This window comes from Tribolium castaneum, chromosome 5 (assembly GCF_031307605.1).
Source record: "Tribolium castaneum strain GA2 chromosome 5, icTriCast1.1, whole genome shotgun sequence".
Classification (NCBI taxonomy): Eukaryota; Metazoa; Arthropoda; class Insecta; order Coleoptera; family Tenebrionidae; genus Tribolium; species Tribolium castaneum.
Window position 1 is genome coordinate 10719540 of NC_087398.1, and position 22950 is coordinate 10742489.

The 22950-nt window shown below is 37.3% G+C and overlaps 2 protein-coding genes and 1 long non-coding RNA gene across 9 annotated transcripts; 2 read left to right on the forward strand and 1 right to left on the reverse strand.

Moving 5' to 3' along the window:
* The first annotated feature begins 28 nt into the window (after window positions 1-28).
* On the forward strand, window positions 29-1026 carry LOC107397918 (uncharacterized). 2 transcript variants are annotated; one of them, XR_010334470.1, is made up of 2 exons: window positions 29-341; window positions 416-1026. It is a non-coding gene; the product is annotated as an uncharacterized LOC107397918 (long non-coding RNA). The 2 variants fall into 2 exon arrangements; XR_010334469.1 differs by having other exon boundaries at window positions 427-1026.
* Window positions 1027-2935: 1909 nt separating this feature from the next.
* Window positions 2936-3603, forward strand: LOC103312939 (uncharacterized protein). 2 transcript variants are annotated; one of them, XM_064357014.1, is made up of 4 exons: window positions 2936-3085; window positions 3132-3200; window positions 3247-3415; window positions 3463-3603. In XM_064357014.1, exons 1-4 carry the CDS (start codon window positions 3035-3037, stop codon window positions 3489-3491), a joined length of 318 nt encoding a protein of 105 aa, XP_064213084.1. In that variant the 5' UTR covers window positions 2936-3034; the 3' UTR covers window positions 3492-3603. The 2 variants fall into 2 exon arrangements, with proteins under 2 accessions (XP_064213084.1, XP_008193090.1); XM_008194868.3 differs by having other exon boundaries at window positions 3247-3603.
* On the reverse strand, window positions 3594-22892 carry Sulf1 (Sulfated). Of its 5 annotated transcripts, XM_064357007.1 has the most exons (12): window positions 22763-22892; window positions 22437-22712; window positions 14231-14699; window positions 11627-11778; window positions 11217-11386; window positions 7525-7774; window positions 7103-7338; window positions 6720-7054; window positions 6421-6668; window positions 5166-6366; window positions 4221-4299; window positions 3594-4147 (listed from the first exon to the last, which is right to left on the reverse strand). In XM_064357007.1, exons 3-12 carry the CDS (start codon window positions 14679-14681, stop codon window positions 4033-4035), a joined length of 3237 nt encoding a protein of 1078 aa, XP_064213077.1. In that variant the 5' UTR covers window positions 14682-14699; window positions 22437-22712; window positions 22763-22892; the 3' UTR covers window positions 3594-4032. The 5 variants fall into 5 exon arrangements, with proteins under 5 accessions (XP_064213077.1, XP_008193092.1, XP_008193091.1 ...); XM_008194870.3 differs by lacking the exons at window positions 22437-22712; window positions 22763-22892 and adding an exon at window positions 19784-19942 and having other exon boundaries at window positions 6726-7054; XM_008194869.3 differs by lacking the exons at window positions 22437-22712; window positions 22763-22892 and adding an exon at window positions 19784-19942.
* Between the last annotated feature and the right edge of the window lie 58 nt (window positions 22893-22950).

A 22950-nucleotide genomic window follows, 5' to 3' on the forward strand; every position in this document is an offset into this window, starting at 1 on the left:
TGTATTAGGAACACAAAAACGTAAGGTTTTTATATTTTTTTCTCTTTACGTTCTTGTGATTCTGCTGCAAAATCCAGTTTAAAATTTTGCAATTTTTAGAAGTTATTTTAGGCAACCACTTATACAAAGAAAAGTATTGTGGATTGTCTATCATTTTATTCAAAATTTTATCAGGATCAAAAAACGCAAGTTGCCTGACCTCTTAAAATTGCAAAAATTTGAAACTAAATGGTAGGCAAACCACAATACTGTATCCTGTATAGTTGGTTGCCTAAAATAGTCTTTAAGATTTATAAAATTTTGACATGAATTTCAAATCAGGATCACAGGAATGCAAACAGGTAAGAAGTTGTAGTAAGAACCTTCTTGCGTTCCTGTGATCCTAATACACATTTTATGTTTGTTTTATTTGTAGGATTGTTTTAGGTTATGGTGTTCTCCCGAACCTAATTTTTGAATTGTGGAACTCCTGGACCATTATTTAGTTGGAAATTTTATTCTAATAACGGTCATCATTGAAATTTCGGTACTGAAAGGATAAAATCCGACTTTGAATTCATGTTGGGGCACATAGGATGAATTTGTTGAGGACACAGGATAGTATGGTTCTAATTAGTACTAGTGAGTTGAAATTTATTTGGTTACTAAAATGGATTGTTATACTACACCATGGTAGACGTGAGTTTAAAATATCTAGGTCCTTTGCCCAAACCGTCGAACAAGTGGGGTCCCAATAAGGACCCAATGAAACAGTATGGCAAAATTTAAGATAAGAGGATATAATGGGTTAAGCATGAGTATAATCTGTTGTTGAGGACGAAATTCATGATTGTTCCAACTCGGAAGAGGAACCTTTAGGAAGAGGTCGCATGTTATTCCAGATACTAACATGCTAGCACATGCTTATCAAGCAAAGATGCCACAAAACTATATTTTTTCTGAAAATATTATAACTGGTAGATGTTATGTAGGTACTCATTGTTATTTATTTTATTACAGCTTTCTTTAATAAAGTGTTAAAATGTGTTGTCGCCTTTTATTTTTCTTCATAAACAACTTTTACTAAGAATTCAATCACCACAAACACGCAAAGAAATAATTTTAATGTCTAACGACAGGCAACCCAGAATACACGTATTTGCGATGCTGATTGCATACAAAAACAGCTAAAAATTTTATGACCTCTTTGCGTTCCTACGATCCTGATACGAAATCCATTTTTAAAATTTTACAGAATATCACCTAAATTTTCTTTCACTTATAAAATTTATATAAAAATTGAAGAAAATCTGCAATTCACAAAATGCGAAATATATTCGTTCCTGTTGGAGATAGAGGGGTGGTTCTGCCCTTTTGAAAACCCTACCGCCCCGTAGTATTTTTCCTGGGCTATCGAATAGGCTTGGTCCCGTTCCCGTATCTCCATCAGGAACCGAGATAGCACTGCACATTTTTAAATCGGGAATCAAAGTACATGACGTAATAGTGCTCCAAAAGTTACGTGTGCATGCAAAATTTGAAGTTGTTACGACAACAGGAAGTGCCTCAAAATTAACTCGCAAAATATGTTCCCAAATAAATCGCATTATATAAATGACTTTGAATAAAAAAGCTGAAGTGTTTTATTAGAGTTTTTATTCAACTTGCTGTGTTTGTTGTCTTTCGGAATTATAAATATTTTGAACTTAAATTTGAGACACTTTCTGTTATCGTAGCAACTTCAAATTTTGCATGCACACGTAACTTTTGGAGCACTATTACGTCATGTACTTCGATTCCCGATTTAAAAATGTGCAGTGCTATCTCGGTTCCTGATGGAGATACGGGAACGGGATCTATCCCATTCGATAGTCCAGGAAAAATACTACGGGGCGGTAGCGTTTTCAAAAGGGCAGAACCACCTCTCTATCTCCAACAGGAACGAAGATATTTCGCATTTTGTGAATTGCAGATTTTCTTCAATTTTTATAAAAATTTCAATAAGTGAAAGAAAATTTAGGTGAAATTCTGCAAAATTTTAAAAATTGATTTCGTATCAGGATCATAGGAACGCAAAGAGGTCACGAAATTTTTAGCGGTGTTTGCAAGCAACCAGTTATACACATGGGTGTATTTTGAGTTATATATCTTTTCTTATTACCCTTTTGCGTTTCTGCGATCCTGATACGAAATCAATTTTTAAAATTTTACAAAATTGTTTCACTTCAACTAAAATTTTGTCGCACTCTTAAAAAATTTTATAAAAATTTAAGAAAATCTGCAATTTACAAAATGCTAAATATCTTCGTTCCTGTTGGAGATAGAGGGGTGGTTCTGCCCTTTTGGAAACCCCATCGCTCCGTAGTATTTTTCCTGGGCTGTCGAATAGGCTAGGTCCCGTCCCCGTATCTCCATCAGGAACCGAGATAGCACTGCACATTTTTAAATCGGGAATCGAAGTAGATGACGTAATAGTGCTCCAAAAGTTACGTGTGCATGCAAAATTTGAAGTTGCTACGACAACAGGAAGTGCCCCAAAATTATCTCGCAAAATATGTTTCTAAATAAATCGCATTAAATAAAGGCTTTTAATAAAAAAGCTGAAGTTTTTATTAGAGTTTTTATTCAACTTGTTTTGTTTGTTATCTAGTTTTAAACTAAATTTTGCAATGTAAAGAGGAAAAATATAAAGACTTTTTTGCTTCTTTGTAATATCAATACACATTTTGGTTTTAAATTTTTGCAAAGCTACGCTAAATTTTTAAACTAAATAATAGGCAATTTACAATACTGTTTTGTATAATTAGTTGCCCGTGCAAACCGCTAAAGATTTTAAAATAGCTGGGTGCCCGAAATACGCCGTCCCCACATTCAAATATGAGTAAAAGTTGCCAATCTAAGATTCCAAATTTTAACCAACCTGCCAAGTCTTAATTTTAATGGTCACCCGGTATTTGTCCTTGACTTTTAAGCGCTCCTTTAGGGTTGTGAACATTTGTATGGTTGGTGGTCGTGTTGACATCGACAAACGTCAAGATCCTTCAAATTTTCAAACATGCCACAAGAATATCACGTTTTGCAGTGTTTCAGTTGTGAGACGTTTCAGGTGGGTGTTGGGACTAGTTTTTCAGTTGAAATAATAAAAATCGTAGGTAGATATCGTAAAAAAGTTGCCCAAATGGGCTTGCAAAATGTGTGGAGAAAAACAATCCGTTAAGAAGGTGAAGTCTTGCTTTTGCTTTGAAATACTTTACTGCTGGGTTGTAGGTCTATGCTAAAGCTTCGGCGAAAGAGTGCCGTTTAATTGTGCAGTCTCTTAACGCACAGAGATTAGTGCAACCAAAGTTTGAACGTGCTGGGAGCCCCCTTGGTGAAAGTGCCGATGATTCTGCCCTTTGCAGTGAAAAGACAAACAAATGGGCCGAGTTTGTGACAGGTAATTTGCTTGAAAGTTGTGAACAATCCAAATTTGACTCACAACAGTCACAACCTGCGTTCAAACAAGTTATTGATAATGAAAAAACACGTAAGTGGCCCGAGTCTGGGGCCAGTATATTTGAAGATGAAAGTGAGGATATTGATTCAATGTTTGAACTGTGAGGAATAAATATAAGTGTTTGATAATATGTTTTATTTGTCCTTGTTACACGTGTATTGTTTGGAATTGATTGAAATAATTGTACCAAGCAGGTTATAACAATACAAGGATTACCTATATACAAAACGATTTGGACTAGACAGAAATACAAGTCAAGAGTGAACAAAAGTAACGCGTTACAAAAATAACTTATTGCCCTTCGTTTCACTTTATTAAATAGAAATTCCGAAAGAGATATTGCTAGTTTGTTTAGTGGAAGTATGCAGGTACCTAACATTACCTTACTATAGTTTTTACACAATTACATATAAAGCATAAGCTTCGAAACCTACAAATTAATTTACAAACGAAATCATAAATTAGAGATCACAATAAATGCATCATTAAATGATATACTTCTTTAAATTCAGTCGATTATTCTTATTGATAGTGTTCACGTTTTCCTCCGTTTCCGCCTAATGCCAGCTTCTCTTAAAATTCCCATCATAGACGAACTGTTTCTGCCGCGTTCTCTCGTGCTGCTTATTCTGACGCCAGGTGTACTTCCATGGGTTGCGGCGGCGCCACGTCCTTCAATAAACAAATTATAAAATTATTTTTTCGAATATTGACCCGAAACATGCACCAAAACAAATCTACTCACTTATTGTGCGTTTTTGAGGCATAACTGTACTCCCACCGAGGAGAAAACTCAGACTGTGTGAGCGGAAGCAGTCTGCCCCCTGATAACAATATTAGTCTCGGCAAATCCAAACCATTGTTAGTAACACAAATGCAAGACTTTTTCGTGGAGTGGTATGATTAAAAAAATATTTGCTTTTACTTCAAGTAAATACTACCTAACGTAGCATTTACTTCACATTATACTTGAAATAATACTAAAGTAATTAATATATACTTATTAATACTTTGCTTTATGTTCTTTGGTATATAAAGGTCAATACCATACGAGCATTTTAATTTATAATTAAATTAAATAATTTTATTTAACGATGCATACCTTTTTATAAAATATTACAAAAAAATATTATAAAATATTTCCACCATAAATTTAACTATTTTTATTTCGAAAATGATGATTCTAAGATTGTTTTACTTTTCTTCCCAGCATGTACTCATTTGATACTACCATGGGTAGAAGTTTGTTGGTCTATTTAAGAACCACGGTGTATGTAGAAAAGTAGATCTTCACCACTTTCAAGAAGAAAGAAAGGACAAGAATTTTCAGCTATTAATAAGTTTAATGTTCGTCAAAAAACTGTTTAAAATAGCTATTTTTATCAATTATAAAGCATAGCCAAATTTATAAAAAAATATTAAAATGATTTAATGCTTTAATGCAGACGGGTACGTTTTATTGTATGTCCTTTCACATTCTATAGATATCCGTATTTTAAATTTAATCTCTGAGAACAAGCCACACTTAGTGATTTTTCGAATTATTCTTTAAAAATTCCGTTTAATTTCCGTCTACAAAACGTAGTAAAATGCATAAAATCGCAAAATTAATCATACCACTCATTGATTGGGCGACAGAGAAAGCCTCGCGAAATCTACCACAACCATCCCAAACAAAAATCAAACTCACCCTCTTCGACTAGCTTCCTCTTCTTGTATCTATGTGGCGCCCCCACAACCGGCGCCACATTGGCCCTAATTTTGGTGTGGTGCTGATGCGCGTTGTGATTAACGGTGCATGCCTTGCCCTTACAGGCCATCAGATGCTTCAACTGTTCGTGAAGAAACAACTTTTCTTCCGGCTTCAACTGCTCGATCCGATTCTGCAACTCGTACGGATCGATCCTCAGATTATAAAAAGTCACCAAACCGGTGGTGAATTCACAGTAGAGGAAATTGTGCGTTGAATTGATCGTCCGAACACAGGAATAAGTGTTGTTGTTGGCATTCATACAAAAACAAAAGGGGCCCTCGGTCCACATCGGAGCGGTCTTCCAGTGCTCCTTGTCATGACGGAAGCAATTCATGCGTTCAGACGCACACTCTTTCTCCAATTGGTCGCGTTTACGCTGCTTACGCAACTTTTTACGTAGTCGTTCCTCCTTGATTTTGTGTTTGGGGTCTTTGGTGGGCCTGGGGTCGGGGGTGCAGTGGCAGTTTTCGTAATCTTCGGGGGTTTTGGTCGTGGTGGAAGGTCTCCGGGTTGGAGGCGACGTTGTGACGTCATTATCTGGGTGCTTGTGACGGTGGTGGTTGCCGTGACCGAAGTAGGGGCTACTGGTTGTTAGCTCAATTCGGTTGATTTTCACCGGTTTGCGTTTTCGTTTCGGTTCTTGTCCTAGGTGCAAGTTTAGTTCGTTCACGTCCGGAGATTCGAATTTTGCAGTTTTGTTTTTCTGATTGTCCTCTTCGTCGTCAGCTTGCCCCATTAGAGGGCGCGTGTGCTTCAAATGGCGGCGTATTTCTTTCAGTTTTTCGAGCTTTTGCTTCAGTTGGTAGATTTCGTTGTCTATCTGATGGCGTGATTGTCTCCAAGATTTCGGGTCTTGATACACCGAGGTGGAACAGTTGACCCGACCTTTGCTCATGATTATACAACCGGCTGAGGTTTCCGAAATCGTGTTGGTGACCAAGTTGGGTTGCATCAGAGATGTGTTGACTGATTTCAAGTCGATTATTTTGCCTTGGACGTCTTTCAGCACGGTTTCGACGTGATCGAGAGTGTCACGTTTTGCTCGCGAGGTCATTCCGTCTGGGTCTATTAGAGTGAAGAGGATGTGGGTGAGGTCAGTGTCACGTTTGATGCGCGTATGACGCCGTGTTATGTTTCGCTAAAAGAAAAACTGGGATTTCAAGTAACAATCCGATTGAATGCTTCCACTTACATCAAACATGGTCTTGTAAACCAATCCCTCCTGAGTGAAACAAGCACACTTCCGCAACAACTTGTTTCCGGCTAAGGGCACATGCAGTGTTTTACATTTGTGTTTCCTCCACCTCCCGTTTTCGTTAATGCAATACCACTTCTGGTTCCTCCGACAAGGATATTTCATTTCATCGGCGGCACATTCCAGCGTCAATCTTTCTAATTTATTGGCCGGTGGTAAACTCCTCCCTTCTAGAACCGTCTCGTCTGGAAAAAACTTTATCAAAACCACAAAACACCCAAAAGCCCGGTTAGTACCTTCACCTCGGATTAGATTCTTATTAGTAACATTTGCCTCGTTACTGTAAACGTAAATATCGTCATCGACATCGTAACCACCATCAATCTCGTCTTCATCGACGTCAATATCTTCCTCCTCATTGTCGTCATCTTCGTCATCAAGCGCCAGATCCTCACCTGACTCGTAGACTTTCTTCGGACTGGTCGTTGTCACGGTACTACTTTCCCAGAATTTCGTCGACGTGGCCATAGAATAATCCCCGGGGGCTAAAGTCGACAAGGGGGCTTCCGTAGTGGAGTTCCTCCTGGCCTTAATCCGAGCGTCGAGGTACGGCGTTTCCCGACGTCCAGAACTACAAAATTAAATCCTAGAATCGGTTATAACTGGCCCAAAGTTCAACCTTTCAATGAGGAACGTGTCCGGCCATCGCATCCTCTTCCTCTTCGAGTTCAAAAAGAGGGGAAGCACCGACCTGCCGTCCATGTGTGGGGGCGCCTCCACGCCGGCAATGTCCAGAAACGTCGGTGCCAGATCTATGTTAAGTACTATATCGTCGACCACGGTGCCAGGTTCCACACCTGGCCCGCGGACCAGAAACGGTATTCGGACATCAAATTCAAACGGAAAACTTTTGCCCTTGAAAATAACGACGGAAAATTAAATTAAAAATCGGAAAACGTCGCTCGAAGCTCGCACTTTTCCCACGTCAACGAAAATAGCAATTGCGAGAGCGGCTCGACTGAAATAACTCCAGACGTGGGAAAAGGGCAGCAAACTTTGATTCATGAGTATAATCAAGCGTTTACTCGAAACCCGTCATACCTTGATCAGCCCAAACTGTCCGAGATGGTATCCATGGTCCGACGTGTAGATGATGTAGGTGTTGTCGAGTTCGCCTAAAGCTCGCAGCTCTTCGACGATGAGCTGGACGGCGGCGTCCACAGACTGGAGCGTCTGCAAACGTTTGGTCATCAAAAGATCAGTGAATTGTTTGTGGATGGGTTGCATCTTCTGGGTCACTTGCAGGATCCACTGCTTGTCCGGGTTTGGCGCGTAGTCATACGAAGGGGTACTGAAATTGTCAAAAATATTATTTTCGCTACAAAAATAATTAGTTGATGTTAATTTTTTCTTGCGTTTGTCTGCAAACGCCCGGCCAGTTGTTTCAGCCCGTGATATTTATCTTGGCCGTTAATAGACACACTAGCGACTTTATTTATCTTCTTTTGCATATAACCGTCCTCTACAGTAGCCCAGCTCTATATAAAACTAGAAGGAGAATTTCATTAAAACTTTCGATCCAATTTCCAACGGCCTTCAACCCTCGGCGCGCATCATCCGAGTCTGCGAAAACGAGAATGACCACTTGAACTTTTATTAACAAATTGAAGGAATTAATTCACGCGTCGACCTTTCTATCGTGACAATAAATTCGTTCACTATCGGACGTCGTAAAAACAGGCGTCGCGACGCTTTTTAAAACCGGCATAAAAAGCGTCGATAAATGATAAGCAGGCCAATGAGCTTTATCAAACAACGAAATGCATTATAAGGGCGTTCAACTGTGCCCTAACCCTCTCACCCCAACTGGCACATGAAAAGTAAATGGGTGAGGAGCAACTGTCCCTAATCGCTCAATAGGGCCCAAATCTGGCAGTCTAGGTGCCTCCATGTTTAATTTATCGCAAATTTCGCAGAGGGAAGAGAATGTATTTTAGTGATTGCATAATTTACGCGATGGCGGCGTCTCCGGCAGCCGCATACGTCACGAATGAAAAGTTTATGAAGTGGAGCTGCGCTCTTCCTTCCATTACAGGTCAATACACGTACGTATGCAGAAGGAAAAACTGGGAAAACGGAAAAATCAAGGATTGGACTAAACGTTTTTCAGACACGCGAGATCACCGAACAAATTAAAACGCGATTCAAGCCGGGAATTGATTAGTTCCTTAATGTTATGGGTGAATTATCCGGGAACGCCCAGCGTATTTTGGTACAAGGTGAAACGGTAATTGCGGCAAAAAGTCGTAACCTTTGAGAGGTGACCTACTCAACTGGATACAACACAATAGGCATTGCGGAGTAATTGTTGAGACTACGAAAGCTGAGGACAAGTGCGCAAACAATGCTGTGGTCAGTGCGTTCCCGTTCCATATTTAGGCACCAATTAGACCACAATGACGCGAAAAGGTGCTAAAACCTCAGTGTTTGATCTTTTAAAAATTTTAGACTCTCTCACTTAATTTGCATTTTATGCTAAAAATGGATTCATCGGATAACGAAAGCTCAAACTGAGTGTTTCTGAATGGACAGCTTCACAATTTACGAACCTTTATTGATTCCCTAAGAACTTATGAATGGAATTCTTTTCAAAGAATTCGTATCACTTGACCTATAAAACTTAAATCACCTCATATTCAGTTCGTCTCATGTTATTCCTGCAATTCCAAATTTATAAATGTCAAGAAGAGTTTTATTATTTACCAGTAAGTAGCTTGTTGCTATCTTAAATTTTAAAGCTGTCTGGAGTGTCTAAAGCGAGCTACTAATTGACATTTGAAAAGAGAGATTTCAACTTAGAGAAACTGCAAAAAGCCGCAGTTTTAGTTTGTTAATAACGTAATTATAGCTCGCGTTTTTTACAACATTCTTTATAGTAATTTCAGTCTAAATCTAGAAAATAATAAGCAGCGTCGTCCCTCGACTTCATAAGGCACAAAAAAGCGATTTTATGGTACAGGAATGCGGCTAACGAGGACTTCACGTGGGCTGCGACCGCATATCAAGAAAAAAAAACTAAAAAACATATGTATCCAAATCGATAGCGGTATCAGGCAGAGATAGTTCCAGCACCAACCCTTCGAAGTGTTGATCAGGGACATTTGTCAGTTTATTTTCTTTGTAAAAGTGGACTTTATTTCCTAGATCCATTATTTGCTGAAAATTCAACAAACAATCGAGTTCTAGTTTTGAAAAATTACATATCTAATTTTTAACCACTTATGTTTCGTTTATTACTAACATTTTATTTAATTTTTTTTGATTAATCGTAAAATTTATTTACTTAAAAATTCGGCAATTTTGTAACAAATCAGTGAAACAGAAAAATCGAACAAAACAGCTAAGAAGTAGTGCAACCTTATCGCGCACCCAAGAAAATTGCGACTTATAATGAAATAAAAATCCTGAAATTTTGCACAGCAGCCTGTACATCGATAAGGACCATTCTCGATTTTTATTAAATTTTTTTGTTAATAAATAAAGTTGTAGCAGTTTTGTGAGTTTTTGGGCACTAACTGTTAATTTAACTACAAAGTTTTTAGACCAAATGAATCCTTACCTGCTAGCTCATCGAAGGCTGGTATCAGAATTATAAATTTTTACTTGGTTGGTGAAATAATCAGTCTTTTTTATTTAGACGCAAAACTAGACGCGTGATTTATTAAAAGATGGTATAATTTGCCAACAAAGGGATCAGTTACCAGTAGCCGACCTTTTTGAAGCCCCTTATTTACAGTCTTGCAATAAAACTGATGCCTGCATTCAAATATCCCAACGAAATTATTTACAATCTTACCCCAATTACAGTTCACATTGTCACCTAAATTTACGAAGCCACAAGTAGCAACTCACAAATAAAAATAATTTTTAAAGTTAAAATGTAAAAGTGCGTTTAATTCAAAATCTGATTGGTATTTTTCTTCGCTATTTTCGTAAACAATTATCTGAAGTGAATACGCGTGGTTTTAGAATTTAATTTTTTGGTCGAAAATTACTTTTTTTTAATTATTATTTTTATCTGTAAGTGAAAAATTACCAAAAAATTAATGGAGATACCTTTCGAACGTACAGTCAGGGGTGTAAAATGCAATATTTTTTTATTTAATTAGAAATCGCGATTTTCTTAGATACATAAGCATTAAATAATGATTTAATAAAATAATCACAACTTTCTCAAAAAAATAAACTATTAAGCACCCAAATAACCACATTTGTTTTCGGATCTATTACATTATTTCAACGCTTCTTTAATAATTAAAAAAAAATTCAAACTGAACTAAATATTTATTCAACAAAATAAGAGCAATTATTGTTCATGCGATTTCTTCTGGAGATTCTTAAAAAATCGTTGTTTGTTTGGGCGTTTTTACTATTGTTTAATAGGCCGGCTCTAGCGCGAAATAAAAAGGCACACCTCTCGACTTTTATGACGGAGCGTAAAACGGGATATTAATTAAATCGGGCCGGGTAATTATTTCCCCACGTTGGGTCCAGAACCGCGCAATTAATCGTCCAAGCCTCTAATTACAACGAAAGCAATCAGAAGTAAATAAAGGGAACGTATAAGAAATAAATCGGTCCTCATGCGAATAGACTCGTCGTAAATCGACAGAATTAATCTGCTTAAAGATCGACAATCGCGATTTATACGCGGCCGACGGCCGGTTTTCGCTCGTTCGGAAACGACAATTACACGCTTCGTAAGTTTGTCGCGAAAAAATTCGATGACTTACTGATGTGTGGTGACGTTGAAGAAGAGGTGCGAGTATTGCGGGGCTGAGTCCTCGGGCCCGTGCGGTGCAGGAAACGACATCGTTAGCATGACGGGCTTGTGAGCGCTGTTTTTCTTCGATTGGCGAAGGAAGGCGATCGAGTCGTTGGCGATCAGGTCGGGGTAGTAGTCCTGGAAAAATTGTTTAAAAAAAACGGCTCCGTCTCATCGCTGTTTATTTTTACGCGGCATATTACGAAATTCTTCTAACGCAAATACCTGTCCGTAATCGGAAAGGAATTTCAATTAAGCCTGTAATTAAATTCAAATAGGGATTTTTTCAAATATATAACAAATCATTACCCGTTGATTAATTACCGATGACTCACCACTGAATAAAAATCAAGCAAGAAGCGCAATATACTCACTCACCTTGTGGTAATCGAAGCCGTGCTTGATCTTTTTCCCATTCATATTGATCGAGTAATTGTAATACTTCGAATTCATTATTAAACCACCCCATTCGCGCCAACCTGGCGGCACGTACGATCCATTGTATTTGTTCAAATATTTTCCGAAATAGCCTGCGAACAATAAACATGTTACAGTACACACCCTGTGTATATTTTTGCATGTTTACACGTGGTAGGTATTTCTATAATAACACACTACGTTCATGAATATTAATAGCGAAAAATATGAGCATTAGATGAGTGGGCTAGTTTAATATCTCGCATTATTTCAGACGTTTAATTGACTTATTTGGAAACAATTATCTTGTTTATGGGACCGCTGCACGTGGAGGTGTGTTATTATATCATTAAGATAATTAATTTTTAATTTATTTGGGAAGATGCGAATCTGTGTTTCTGTGCAGCAAGGTCGAGCGTTGTTTCACTTCGTTAGTCGCAGGCTTCAAGAAATAAAAAGAAAACATGAACAATTAAAATAACGATTTACTCGTAAAAAAATAAAATCCTGAGCTACGAATACAGAGTGATTCTTTTCGGATCAAGGACCAAAATCTACAATTCCTCCAGTGTTATACATATGATTTTTTCGACGGCTTCATCAGAAAATATCACTTTCCACCCTCCAACTATTCATGAAAGTACGTTATTTCCTTGCAAGGGAAATAATATTGTTGAATTAAGACTAATAAAATACATGCCTATTATAAGCTTTGATTTAAAATTTTCTAGTATTTTAACACCAGAAAAATCTTATGTTGCCATTGTCAAAAAGACTTTGTTACATCATTTGATGTTTGGGTAAAGGGGCCTATTATAAGAGAGTTCTTAATGTGAGACACTATTTTTACACCAAAAAGCGCCTGTAAAATGCCACCAAAATCCATATTCTTTTACGAACACAATTACAAATTTTGAAAAATTAAATAGACTTCTCTAGTTTGTTCACCACTTCAAAAAATTACAATGTTTTTGAGTAGTTAGTCATTAAAATAGATAGATTAATAATTTTGCGTTTTTTTAGCTTTAATATTATCTAATAGTTTTAAAAAATTATAATTTTTCGAACTACTGAACTTTCATCATTTTGAGGCGTCGTGGCGAAAAATTTAACGAACAAGTTCCAAAAATCTTAGTAATGAGCTCAGAACGCAATTTTAATATTTTAATTTAAAGAAGCACAGGTTTAATAGCAATATTTTTCAATCAGAAGTCATTTTTAGAGCAAAATATTTTGGCAAAAAAATTTAACAACTTACTCGAAAACTAAATAGAATTTCGAAAAAATTTCTTCTTGAAAAATGTTTTTAGAATTGCTTGATGTACTAATTCATTTATTTTTTCATAAATGTTTGTTTTTGTTAAACATTTGATAAATAAATTTTGTTTTGTACAGCGCTGTTTTCTTAAAAAAAGTTTTGAGTATACGCATATTTTCAGTTTTTTATGCATGTTTTGCTTAAATTTTGAGCTTATTTTGGCGTTTTTCCGTCATTTTTGTGCTAAAAACTCCGAAACCTAGCCATAGGTTTCTATGCACCGGTCGCCAAAAGTTCATTAGATACATTTTATACTTCTGCTGATTAAACCAAAACTCTAAAAAAAAATTCGAGCCCTAGAATGCGACACATAAAGATGATTGAAATGGGCACTTCTACAATGGGAGGAAATTAAAACATAAAATGTTTTCTGTACCCTTTCAGAGATATATTTTGTTTTGAATCCAAATCTTAATCTGAAATAAGAAAAACTATTATTTTGTTTTATGAAGATTATTATATTTATTTTCTAATTTATATTATTCAATAAAACAATGCTTCGGTATAGTAATTTCTTACTTTCCATTTGGTTCCCGAATATGCAAAATTTCATACTGAAAACTCATAGTAGTCATTTTAGGAACACCGTATCTGACGAATCAAACTTATAAACTAAAACACAAATTCGAATCGTTGCTGCATTTCCCCTTCAGAAAAAATTCATTTCCAATGAAAAACATTAAAATTAAAAAAAAATGTCCCACAATAGGCATCTTTACCCTAATATTTTTTTTGCTGTTGTTACTCTCATGATGCCCATAAGAACTAAGAAGTGATCAAATTGCGCAATTTCCACGTTTTTTAACCTGAAAATAAAAACGTTCGGTGTCGTCAATTATCGTTCCTCTCTGAATGCGGAACCGAAATTATCGACAATTTCCCATATTAGCCGTCCATTAGCGTTCGAGAGCGTGGGTCGTGGCCGCTTATTTCGGTCGGAATGTCGTAACAAAATTCATTCATAAACTCGAACGTCGTTAAGATTCATAAACGTAGGTGTTTTTCCTTAAAAACATTTAAAGGGTACGTTGGCGACCGTTTTGATTCAATATGGAGATTCACGTGGGATTCGTCGAGCGCTCTCTAATGTGTAAACAATTAGGTAAAAGAGGCTAAGGATCGTTTCTTGCGTAAAAGCAGCGACGTTTCCTGGCCGTCTGCCGGTGATGGGACACGTGGGCGAGGACCCACGTGCTGTCGCGACACGTGCGGACTGTACGATTTTTGGGGAAAAAAAGGAACCCTACCTGTCCTGTATCCCGCGTTGGACAAGTATGTGGCAAAGGACCGCGTCTCATAGGTGGCCTGCCACTGGGTGCTGGAGCAGTTGTCGTTGTTGGTGTAGACGTGGTGGTTGTGGACGTACATCCCCGTCAGCAGCGAGGACCTGGAGGGGCAGCACATGGGTGTCGTAACGTAGGCATGCCTGAACTCTGTCCCTTGGTCTCGTATAGCCCTCGCTGTCTTTGGCATGAAATTCAACGATCCCAGTTCGACGTCCTGATCGTCGGTGAGGATAAGCACGATGTTGGGTTTGCGTTCTCTCGACGGCGATGATGGGAAAGTGGCACCTTTTCGTTGTCTGCCTCGTTGAGGGGACGCATCAGCCGCGGTCGTCGGCAACAAAACCGTCGCTAATACGAGAAAAAAAGTCACCGCGCTGAACATGGCACTGCTGGAAGGGTGCTCACATGGCATGCGAACTCGCTAAATCATCTGCAAGGAAAATGCCATGGCTAGATTTTCGTAGTTATTTTTGCCAATTGAAACGCATTACACTCAATAGAGCAATTTCGCTTTTTATAAACTCTGTGGTGAACGTGTTATTTATCGCACGAGTCAACAAATAATTCATACAATTTATGCAATCTATCTTTGGCCGCTATCTGTGTGTGCAAACCAGCGAAATGCATCTGACATTTCGTGACCGTACGACGTGCTTTCACCGACTCCAACAATTATGATTAAAACGGCGAGAAAAAGAGCTCGAATTTAAAATTCCTAGCACACGTACGAGGTCGATCTCCCCTAGATAAAGAGCAAATTACTAAGCACCTCACGGGCCAACGGCCCTTCTTTCGGGCGCAATTTTCACTCGAGCCGTAAGTTTGTATTAGATGTAAAAAACTGACGGATTACTGCTAAGCAAAAACAAAGCTCATTTGCCGCAACTATCTGGCTTATTTATGGGGTAATAGCTCGCGGAGTCGAAAAGTCGAAAGCTCGAGAAACGATTAATTCATCTAATGCAGAACTGTGATCATCGGCCGATGCAATGCATCACCGTCGCTAAATCCCCTTCAGAATCGCTCCAAACTCGGAATATACGGAGTACAGCGAGTTGTTATGTAGATTTACGAGTCGTGCGATATACTGAAACCGCAGACAGGATATCTCGCAACTGTCTGCATACCTTGCCGGAGGTCCGACCGGACCGCACACACTTTTCAGCTTTTTATCGAGAAAATGTTTCCACTTTCAAGACGATTTTATTAGATGTCGGTCATTACGAAGCTTTTAAGCGCAAGTAACGAGATCGCAGCTTCAAGTGCTTCGAGAGGAACAAAACGAAACGCATTAAAATTTCAAATCCATATTTTAAATGGCCACAATTAGCGCCCTTTAGGTGTGAAAACTACCTGGTCCGCTTCGTTCCATTCACCGATCGTAATAAAAATTCCACCCTCGAGTCGCTTTATTGCCAAAGCTGCCCTTATGGCGGTTGCGTCCTAAATACCTCTTTAATCACGCCGTGAATTGACATCGCTCCAAAATGAATCACGAAGATTCTTGGGGCACACAATACGCTCGTGGCGCCCTTTACCGCATTCCGGTGCGGCATTTCCCGCCTTTTTCCTATACCTGGCTTATGTGTGTTCGAAAGTTATTCGGTTTATTTGGGAACAGTTTGACGATTAATTCCGTCATACACGGTTTGCTAATCAGAGAACTCCAACTCGAGGAGTTGGCAGACTTGGCAAAGTCATAACCGCTGGAAATACAACCGAATTGCTAAATTTAATAGACGAGGTATGAAAGTTGCCATCGTAAAACTGGGATAGAGAAATGTCAAGGAGTTAAACCGTGATTTATTCACAATGTGGTACGAATTAAAGATACGTTTTTGTTTCATTTTTATCTAAACAGAATAAAACAATAAATAATCAACTAGATGTCTTCAATTTCTAATTTTTATGCACGGTGTTGTTATGGGGCCTTGTAAAACGTAAGACGTGAAGAAATGTCGGCAATAAAAACTCCGTTCATGTAATATTTATTGTAAAAGCGAATTTTAAAGTATGTGCATTTCATACTTTATTCCTTTTAAAATTGAAATTTCCCATACCTGCACTTTCAACATTTTCATTTGAACATATTTACCCCACATTCGGGTCATAAACCTGAACAATTTTTTCTTTTACATGAATCTAGGAGAATTTTTAACATTTTCTAGTTAATTTCCTTGAAATACTTTACATGACCCACTTTTGTCCTGTCGTAATGTTAAATGAAAATTTTCAAAATGGCTATCATTTATCAGGAAATTCCACTTCATAATACGTATTGATAAATAATTGAATGCAAATAAGTCGGACCACATCAAAAGCGGTTCTGAAAATAATATTTGATTGATTGAGTCATTTCGGAAAGGCCCGTCGACCGGTGGGCAGGAATTGAAAAGTTCGACAGGATTTCTAACTGATCGTCGCCAATAAATATTCATCTGTCAATGGAGAAATGTTGATTGCATTGCAAATTAGGTTTAATTATAGCGACTACGTGTGGCGAGCTGTATGCAATTCCTATTATGTCACCAATAACGTTAATTTACGTCCTGTGCGTTTTTCATTCATAAATAAATTCTCAGCCAACAAGTGGTCGTGTTGGGAAAAACGCCCGGACTTGGCAACGAAGCAAGACGGAAGAAAAATCGCGAATTTATGGTTTGTTTGCGTAATGCAACGCGAATACGAAAAAAGTCGGCGCGAATGTGTAAACGTTTAGTCTGGAAGGTGCTTCCCAGTATATCATGGACAAACAAACACCACCAGTCGCAGATGTCACAGTTTCTGAGAAAATTTATCGATTGATTGTTGACATTCATCATTTGGAATAGTTCAATGCAAATCATTTTTCCACATCGAAATAAACAAGATTTTGCTCGGGTTTATAGCGACCTCGAACGTTGCTAACAAGATAGATGGATGTTACCGTTAAAGTACTGAAGGTGAGGACAGGAGCAGAAGAAAAGCGTTATATCACCGACATAAAAATAAAAAAATGTCAACGCTTTGTAATTTATCCTATCGTAAAAGAAAAAATCAAGTTGCGATTCAGACAATAAAACAGAAGTTAAATCGCGGCATTTTCATTATGCAAAACCCACAGATAACAATTTATCGAGCAGTAAAATTCGCAAGGAATGCTAATAAATACTTGTTAAGACATAAAAGTAACTCCCAAATTATAAAAATTCTTCGTGCTTTATGGGCCTGTGCTATAAACAAAAATATGGCGATTAGAGTAAATCCCCCCAAGTGAAGCCAAGCTCGATTTGACATAATTTCCCTTTGATTTATCTAATATCCCCTTTATTCCATTACGGACAATAGACACGACATCGATACGTAAACCCCTCATTGCTCACTATCCCCTACCGAGGGATTAACCAAGTTAATATTTACCAGTGAAAGCCCAGCCATAAATATCCAACCACAAACGACACAAAACTTGCCACCGCATTCCTTTCTCTATCCCGCACGCTTCGTCTATTAAGCCTCAATCAGAGAGATGACCCCAAAACGGATCATCTTCAATTATTATTAATAGACAGTGGCCTTGGACAGCCCCTTGCAAAACCATCTCAGGTAGCCAATACGTGGAATGACCCCGAGCTGAGTCCCATTGATGAGCTGTAGACTTGGTAATTTGATGATTTAAAGCCAGGAAATGGTTTCATTTTACAGTTGTTAACAAGTGATAAAGGTTTGTAACGTTATAAATATTTATGGATTGATTAGGTGTTGAATCGAACAAAAACTAAGTAGTGTCATAGATAGATTTTTTCTCAAATATAGGTTTCTCCTCAGTTGGAAGTCGCTAATTTATGATTAAGCCTAAGCCTTTAACGAGGTAATTACTGATAATAAACTACTCAGCGTGACTTTTCTTATTTCTTTTATTGATACGTAAACTTTTCACTGAAGTCGTAATCCCTGAAATTTCATTTCGTTCAACCAACAACACAATCATGGAGAAAACAAAATGATTTCACTACAGCCATCCAGAATATCTAATCAGAACAGGTCGTTTCATACTTAAACCTAATGGTTCACTTTGTACTTTTGAAAAGGAAGTCGTTAGTCATATTCTTGTCATTTTGAAACAAGTACCTAAACCTCGAAAGTATAGTTAAATTCCAAGCAACTTACATATTAAAAAAATATCAAACATGCTAATAATACCAATAGTCGTTTAGTTAGGCGAGAAAATGTGTTTGTCGAGAGAAATTCAAATTTATTTTCCGGCAGTTGATTTCCGAGTTCACGGACACGTTATTCTAAACCGCGAGCACATTATTTAGATTCAAGCTTCTCACGTAAAGACGCGATTTTGATTCAAATCAATAAATTAGGTGCCTGTTTCAGTGCCTAATTCTAGATCAAACTAGAACTAATTTACATGAACAAATCGGTTAATTTTGCTCATCAATTTCGTTTTGGAAGTCTATGCAATCTTATAAAATCAGAATAAATAACAGGTAGGCTAAAAGTATCCACAAGTTTTTAAAAACCACCAACAATATGTGACAGGATAACTTATTTAAAAAAAAAAACAAACTTATTTTTATCAGTTATTTAGTGTTACGGTCCAGCATGCCACAAAGACCAAATACTTACTTTAAAATATGCACATAAATAAACAGTAAAACGATTAAAACTGGAAGATGATTCAAGTTTTGAGCGATTTTAAGGATTTTCATTTTAACTTTTTTTTAATATCATATTTTGCTAACATTATTGCAATAACTAGGAAGTTAATCCAAAAAGCTGTTCATTAAAAAAGTTTTGTAAAAGAAGTAGCTCAATTGTCCGAAGCTCGATCAACCGCAATAAAGATAAGAGATGGATTAATTAATTAAACGAAACAAATATGAAAGCTCTATGATTTTTCGGTAATGCCATAATTTTTAAGCAATTTGATTTTAAAATTAAGCAATACACCTGGATAATGTTGAATTGAAAAATAATTGTAATAAAAAATAAAACAATAAAGTAGCTAGTAATTTGCAGAAAAAAACTGCAGTAATATGGCGTTTGATGGTTTCGTTGAGGAAAAAATCCTGAAAAATTCGCATTCCTTCCTTGAGGGTAATGAAGTCGTCGGTCCGATTTTGAGTCGCCGTTTAATAACAATAACCGTCGAATCGATCGTCTCGTCGAATTAAACGAAACCGCAATTCAGTAGGATTTATTACAAACCGTCCGATGATGCGGGCTATTATTTCAATCGTCCGCGAGCGGGTGATCCCCATAAATCGTCTAAAATTATAATTAATTACTTTCCTCTGTCCGAATCAATAAACAACAAATTCGGAACCGGCGAAAAAGCGTCCCGAATGTCGTTGAACCGGCAATTAGCTGACATTTACGAGATAAGTTCAGACATGACGTGCATTTCCCAAAGCCTGCATTCCGACACAGAGCGCGTCCGCACTTTTTGCCCAACAATTGTCGCAGAATTTTCGATAAATTCCGAATCGGTCGTCGACCGCAAGCACCGAAAAACCGACTCCTTACCTTGAATTTTCGGCGGAATTTCGTCGAAAGCCACCCCAAAAATCCGAAAAGATGGAAACACGCGATAGGAATCGGCGAAGCGATCGCATGCACCACCTCGCTCTAAGGTTAAAAGTAAACTGAGAAGCAGTCAAGCAGCGAAGTTAAACTCTGGTGAGTGGTTAAACGATTCCGTTTGGTGCCGGCCCGGACTACTCCTCGAGATGGATAGATGGATGGAGTCGCTTGTCTAAACTTCCCGAAAATATGATTAATGAACGCCTTTGGAGGAGTTATTGTCGCAATTGGTGTCGTTTTGTGCGAGCCCAAAATTGATTTAATCAATTTCCGCGATTTTACTCGACCCACGGCGAAGTGGAAGATTTGGACGAGGACGCGACAATACCATACAGGGTGGGCAAACAAAGACACGACCGGTTTTTACGTCGCCAAGAACCCTTGGGAAGGACGCGGAGCCAAAACGGTGTGAACTAAAGCGACTCTCTATCGTTTACTTTGGATACTTTTCGGTTATCGAGTTCTCGAAAGCTCAGGATAACTCTATTCTTAGGGTCCAAAAAAAGTTACTGTAATTTTTTTATTAACTAATCTTTCAGCGCTAATTACTGTTCTAACAATGTTTTGAGAGAAGTCGCGTTAATTAGTGTCATACCTATCGGTTAATTAATTTAAATCCCGTGTTTATATTCTCCTAATAAGATTCGCAGTGACAGCGACTGTAATTCACTGATATTGATTTTTGTTACACTTTCATTTAGTCAAAATTGCCGGGCGGCTAGCAAAAATCCTGTTTAAGTCCTTAAATGTTTGGAACGCTTTCAGCGAAGGACTTGTTTTTATTTTCAAAGGAAAAAAAATATCAATGCACTCCGAAGTATTTAAACAGGATTCGTTTTTTCTAGTCGCACGGTATTATTTTAAAAATAAGATGACTTGTAGAAAATGAACGTCTTGGTTACTAATTTCATTTGAACTTTTTTGTTTAAACCTCACCTTATTTGTCGAACCACACATATGAAAGGCAGGAAACTTGCCTAATTTGGGTTTTCATGTTTGTAACAATAATTTTCTCAACTCTCTTTCTCTGGGTGTGTCAGAAGAATGTTTTAAAGATTAAGGAAGTACTAGCAAATAAAACACAAAATCGTAACTGTTAAAAGCTGCTAGTCTATTTTTGCAAACTTGGATGCGCTGTTTAAAAAAATGACCAAACATCTGTGGGTTTTGCAAGTTGCACAAAAGTATCACGTTATTTTTAGTTCGCGTTTCATAATTGTAAATATTTAATTACTGGTGTCATCCCATATTTCGAAACGATTGCCAGTTTTAGCAGAAAAAATGCATGAGAAAATGCAAATTTTAAATATCGTAAAGAAATTCAATATTATTTCAATTCTTAGAGGATAAAATCACCTCATCAATAATCTTTTCGAATGAAATAATTCTTCAAGCTCGGACTTGTCGTTTCATTTATCCTGAGGATTATTACTTATCGACTCTGCGGAAATGATTCCAGGAAAAATGTGGTTGGTTCCTGCCACTAGCAGTTATCTATCGAAACTCCGTAAATCATTTCAAACTAAACTTGAAGGAGCGGTCATCTCGAATTTAAAACAGAATAAGGAAATTGTTTAACCGTATGCAAAAATATCAAGTTTTAGTTAAATAGTTTTAAAAACTAATATTGACATTTTTAATCGGTTTTCGGCCTTTATAAAGTTACAGTTCAACCGAATCGTTTAACACTGTTACTAATTAGTTCGGTAATTTCACGGCTTAATTAACTCTCGATTTACTTTTCACATTAGAACGAACGGTTCGAACCGACTGGTTAATGGACCAAATTGTTTTTCCTACGCGCAACTAACACGAAAGTCGAAAAATCAATCCGAACCAATTTTTAGAACGAAACCTGTTATAATTATAAATTTTATGTCTTAATAATGAATCCATAAATATTTATAATGCTTCTACTGCCCATTTCCTGTACGAAATCGGCAATAAATCACCGAAAAACGGTCTCGAAGTGTACGCAAATCAGGTGTAATTCGGCTTTAGCTTTAATAAAAACTGAAGCTGAAAAATACGCTTCGAGTTATTAACGATTTTTTTTCCGGCTTGATATAATCTCTCATCAGCTTCCCGCTTTGTAATAAAGAAATGCATTGAATTTTTCATGGAAACTCCGGATATTTCGTGTACTAAAAACAACAAAAATGCTTTTTGTTTATTCAGCGGTCATAATGAAAAAAGTTTCGACTGCATTCAAGCCGAATTGTTTGCAACTTTGACGTAAATTAAGAGGCTATTTTTGACGACAATCGATTCAGTTTTGAAAAGGTGCGTCACATTTGCTCTAAAACAAATGTTATCGGGTGACTGATTGATTAGACTAAGATTTTATGACTGTGTGAAACCGATGTATCATGAGTGTATTTTTAGCACTGAAACTGATTGAGGATTGATAGACACAAAAAAATTGCTAATTTATTTATGCGGGCTTATTATGAAATCAAAAGTCAGCCGTTTGCTTGCATTACATAGAAACTGTTGTAAAGTGCTCATCTTACCGACTGTTACACTTGTATTAGTTGCTCATTTACATTCCAGGAAAAATACTAAAACTCCGGGAAAGAAATAAAAAATTACTTACAATTTCCATTTGAAGCAGACATCCGATTTAAACAGCTCATAAAACCTCTTTTAATTATCAATTTCCTCGACAAACATGTCTTTTTTACAGTCAATTAGACGATTCATTACCAGGGTATCGCATCTGGTCCAAGCTGATTTTTATTGCTGTCCAATCGTAGAAACTCGACCTTCCGGTGCAGCAAGAACGTCTCGATTTCGAAAAAATTCTCTGGCCTCTTGATGACATAATTAATAAAATAAATGTCGCAACATCTGTATCCCGGATGACCATCATCTACTTCATCATAATTATTTCAATAAATCTTTTTAGTCTAGTCTACAGACGATAAATCTTGGTGTCTCCCACACACGATTTACGATGTCCGGCACGCGAAAATTTGTTTTGGGTTTAATAAGATAAATTACGTCCGACGAGGGCGATCAAAACTTTTCATCCGTCACGGGTGCAAATAAAATCGAGTTCAACTCATTAAAGCGACTTAATCTTCAAATTTATTATTTTAAACACAGGA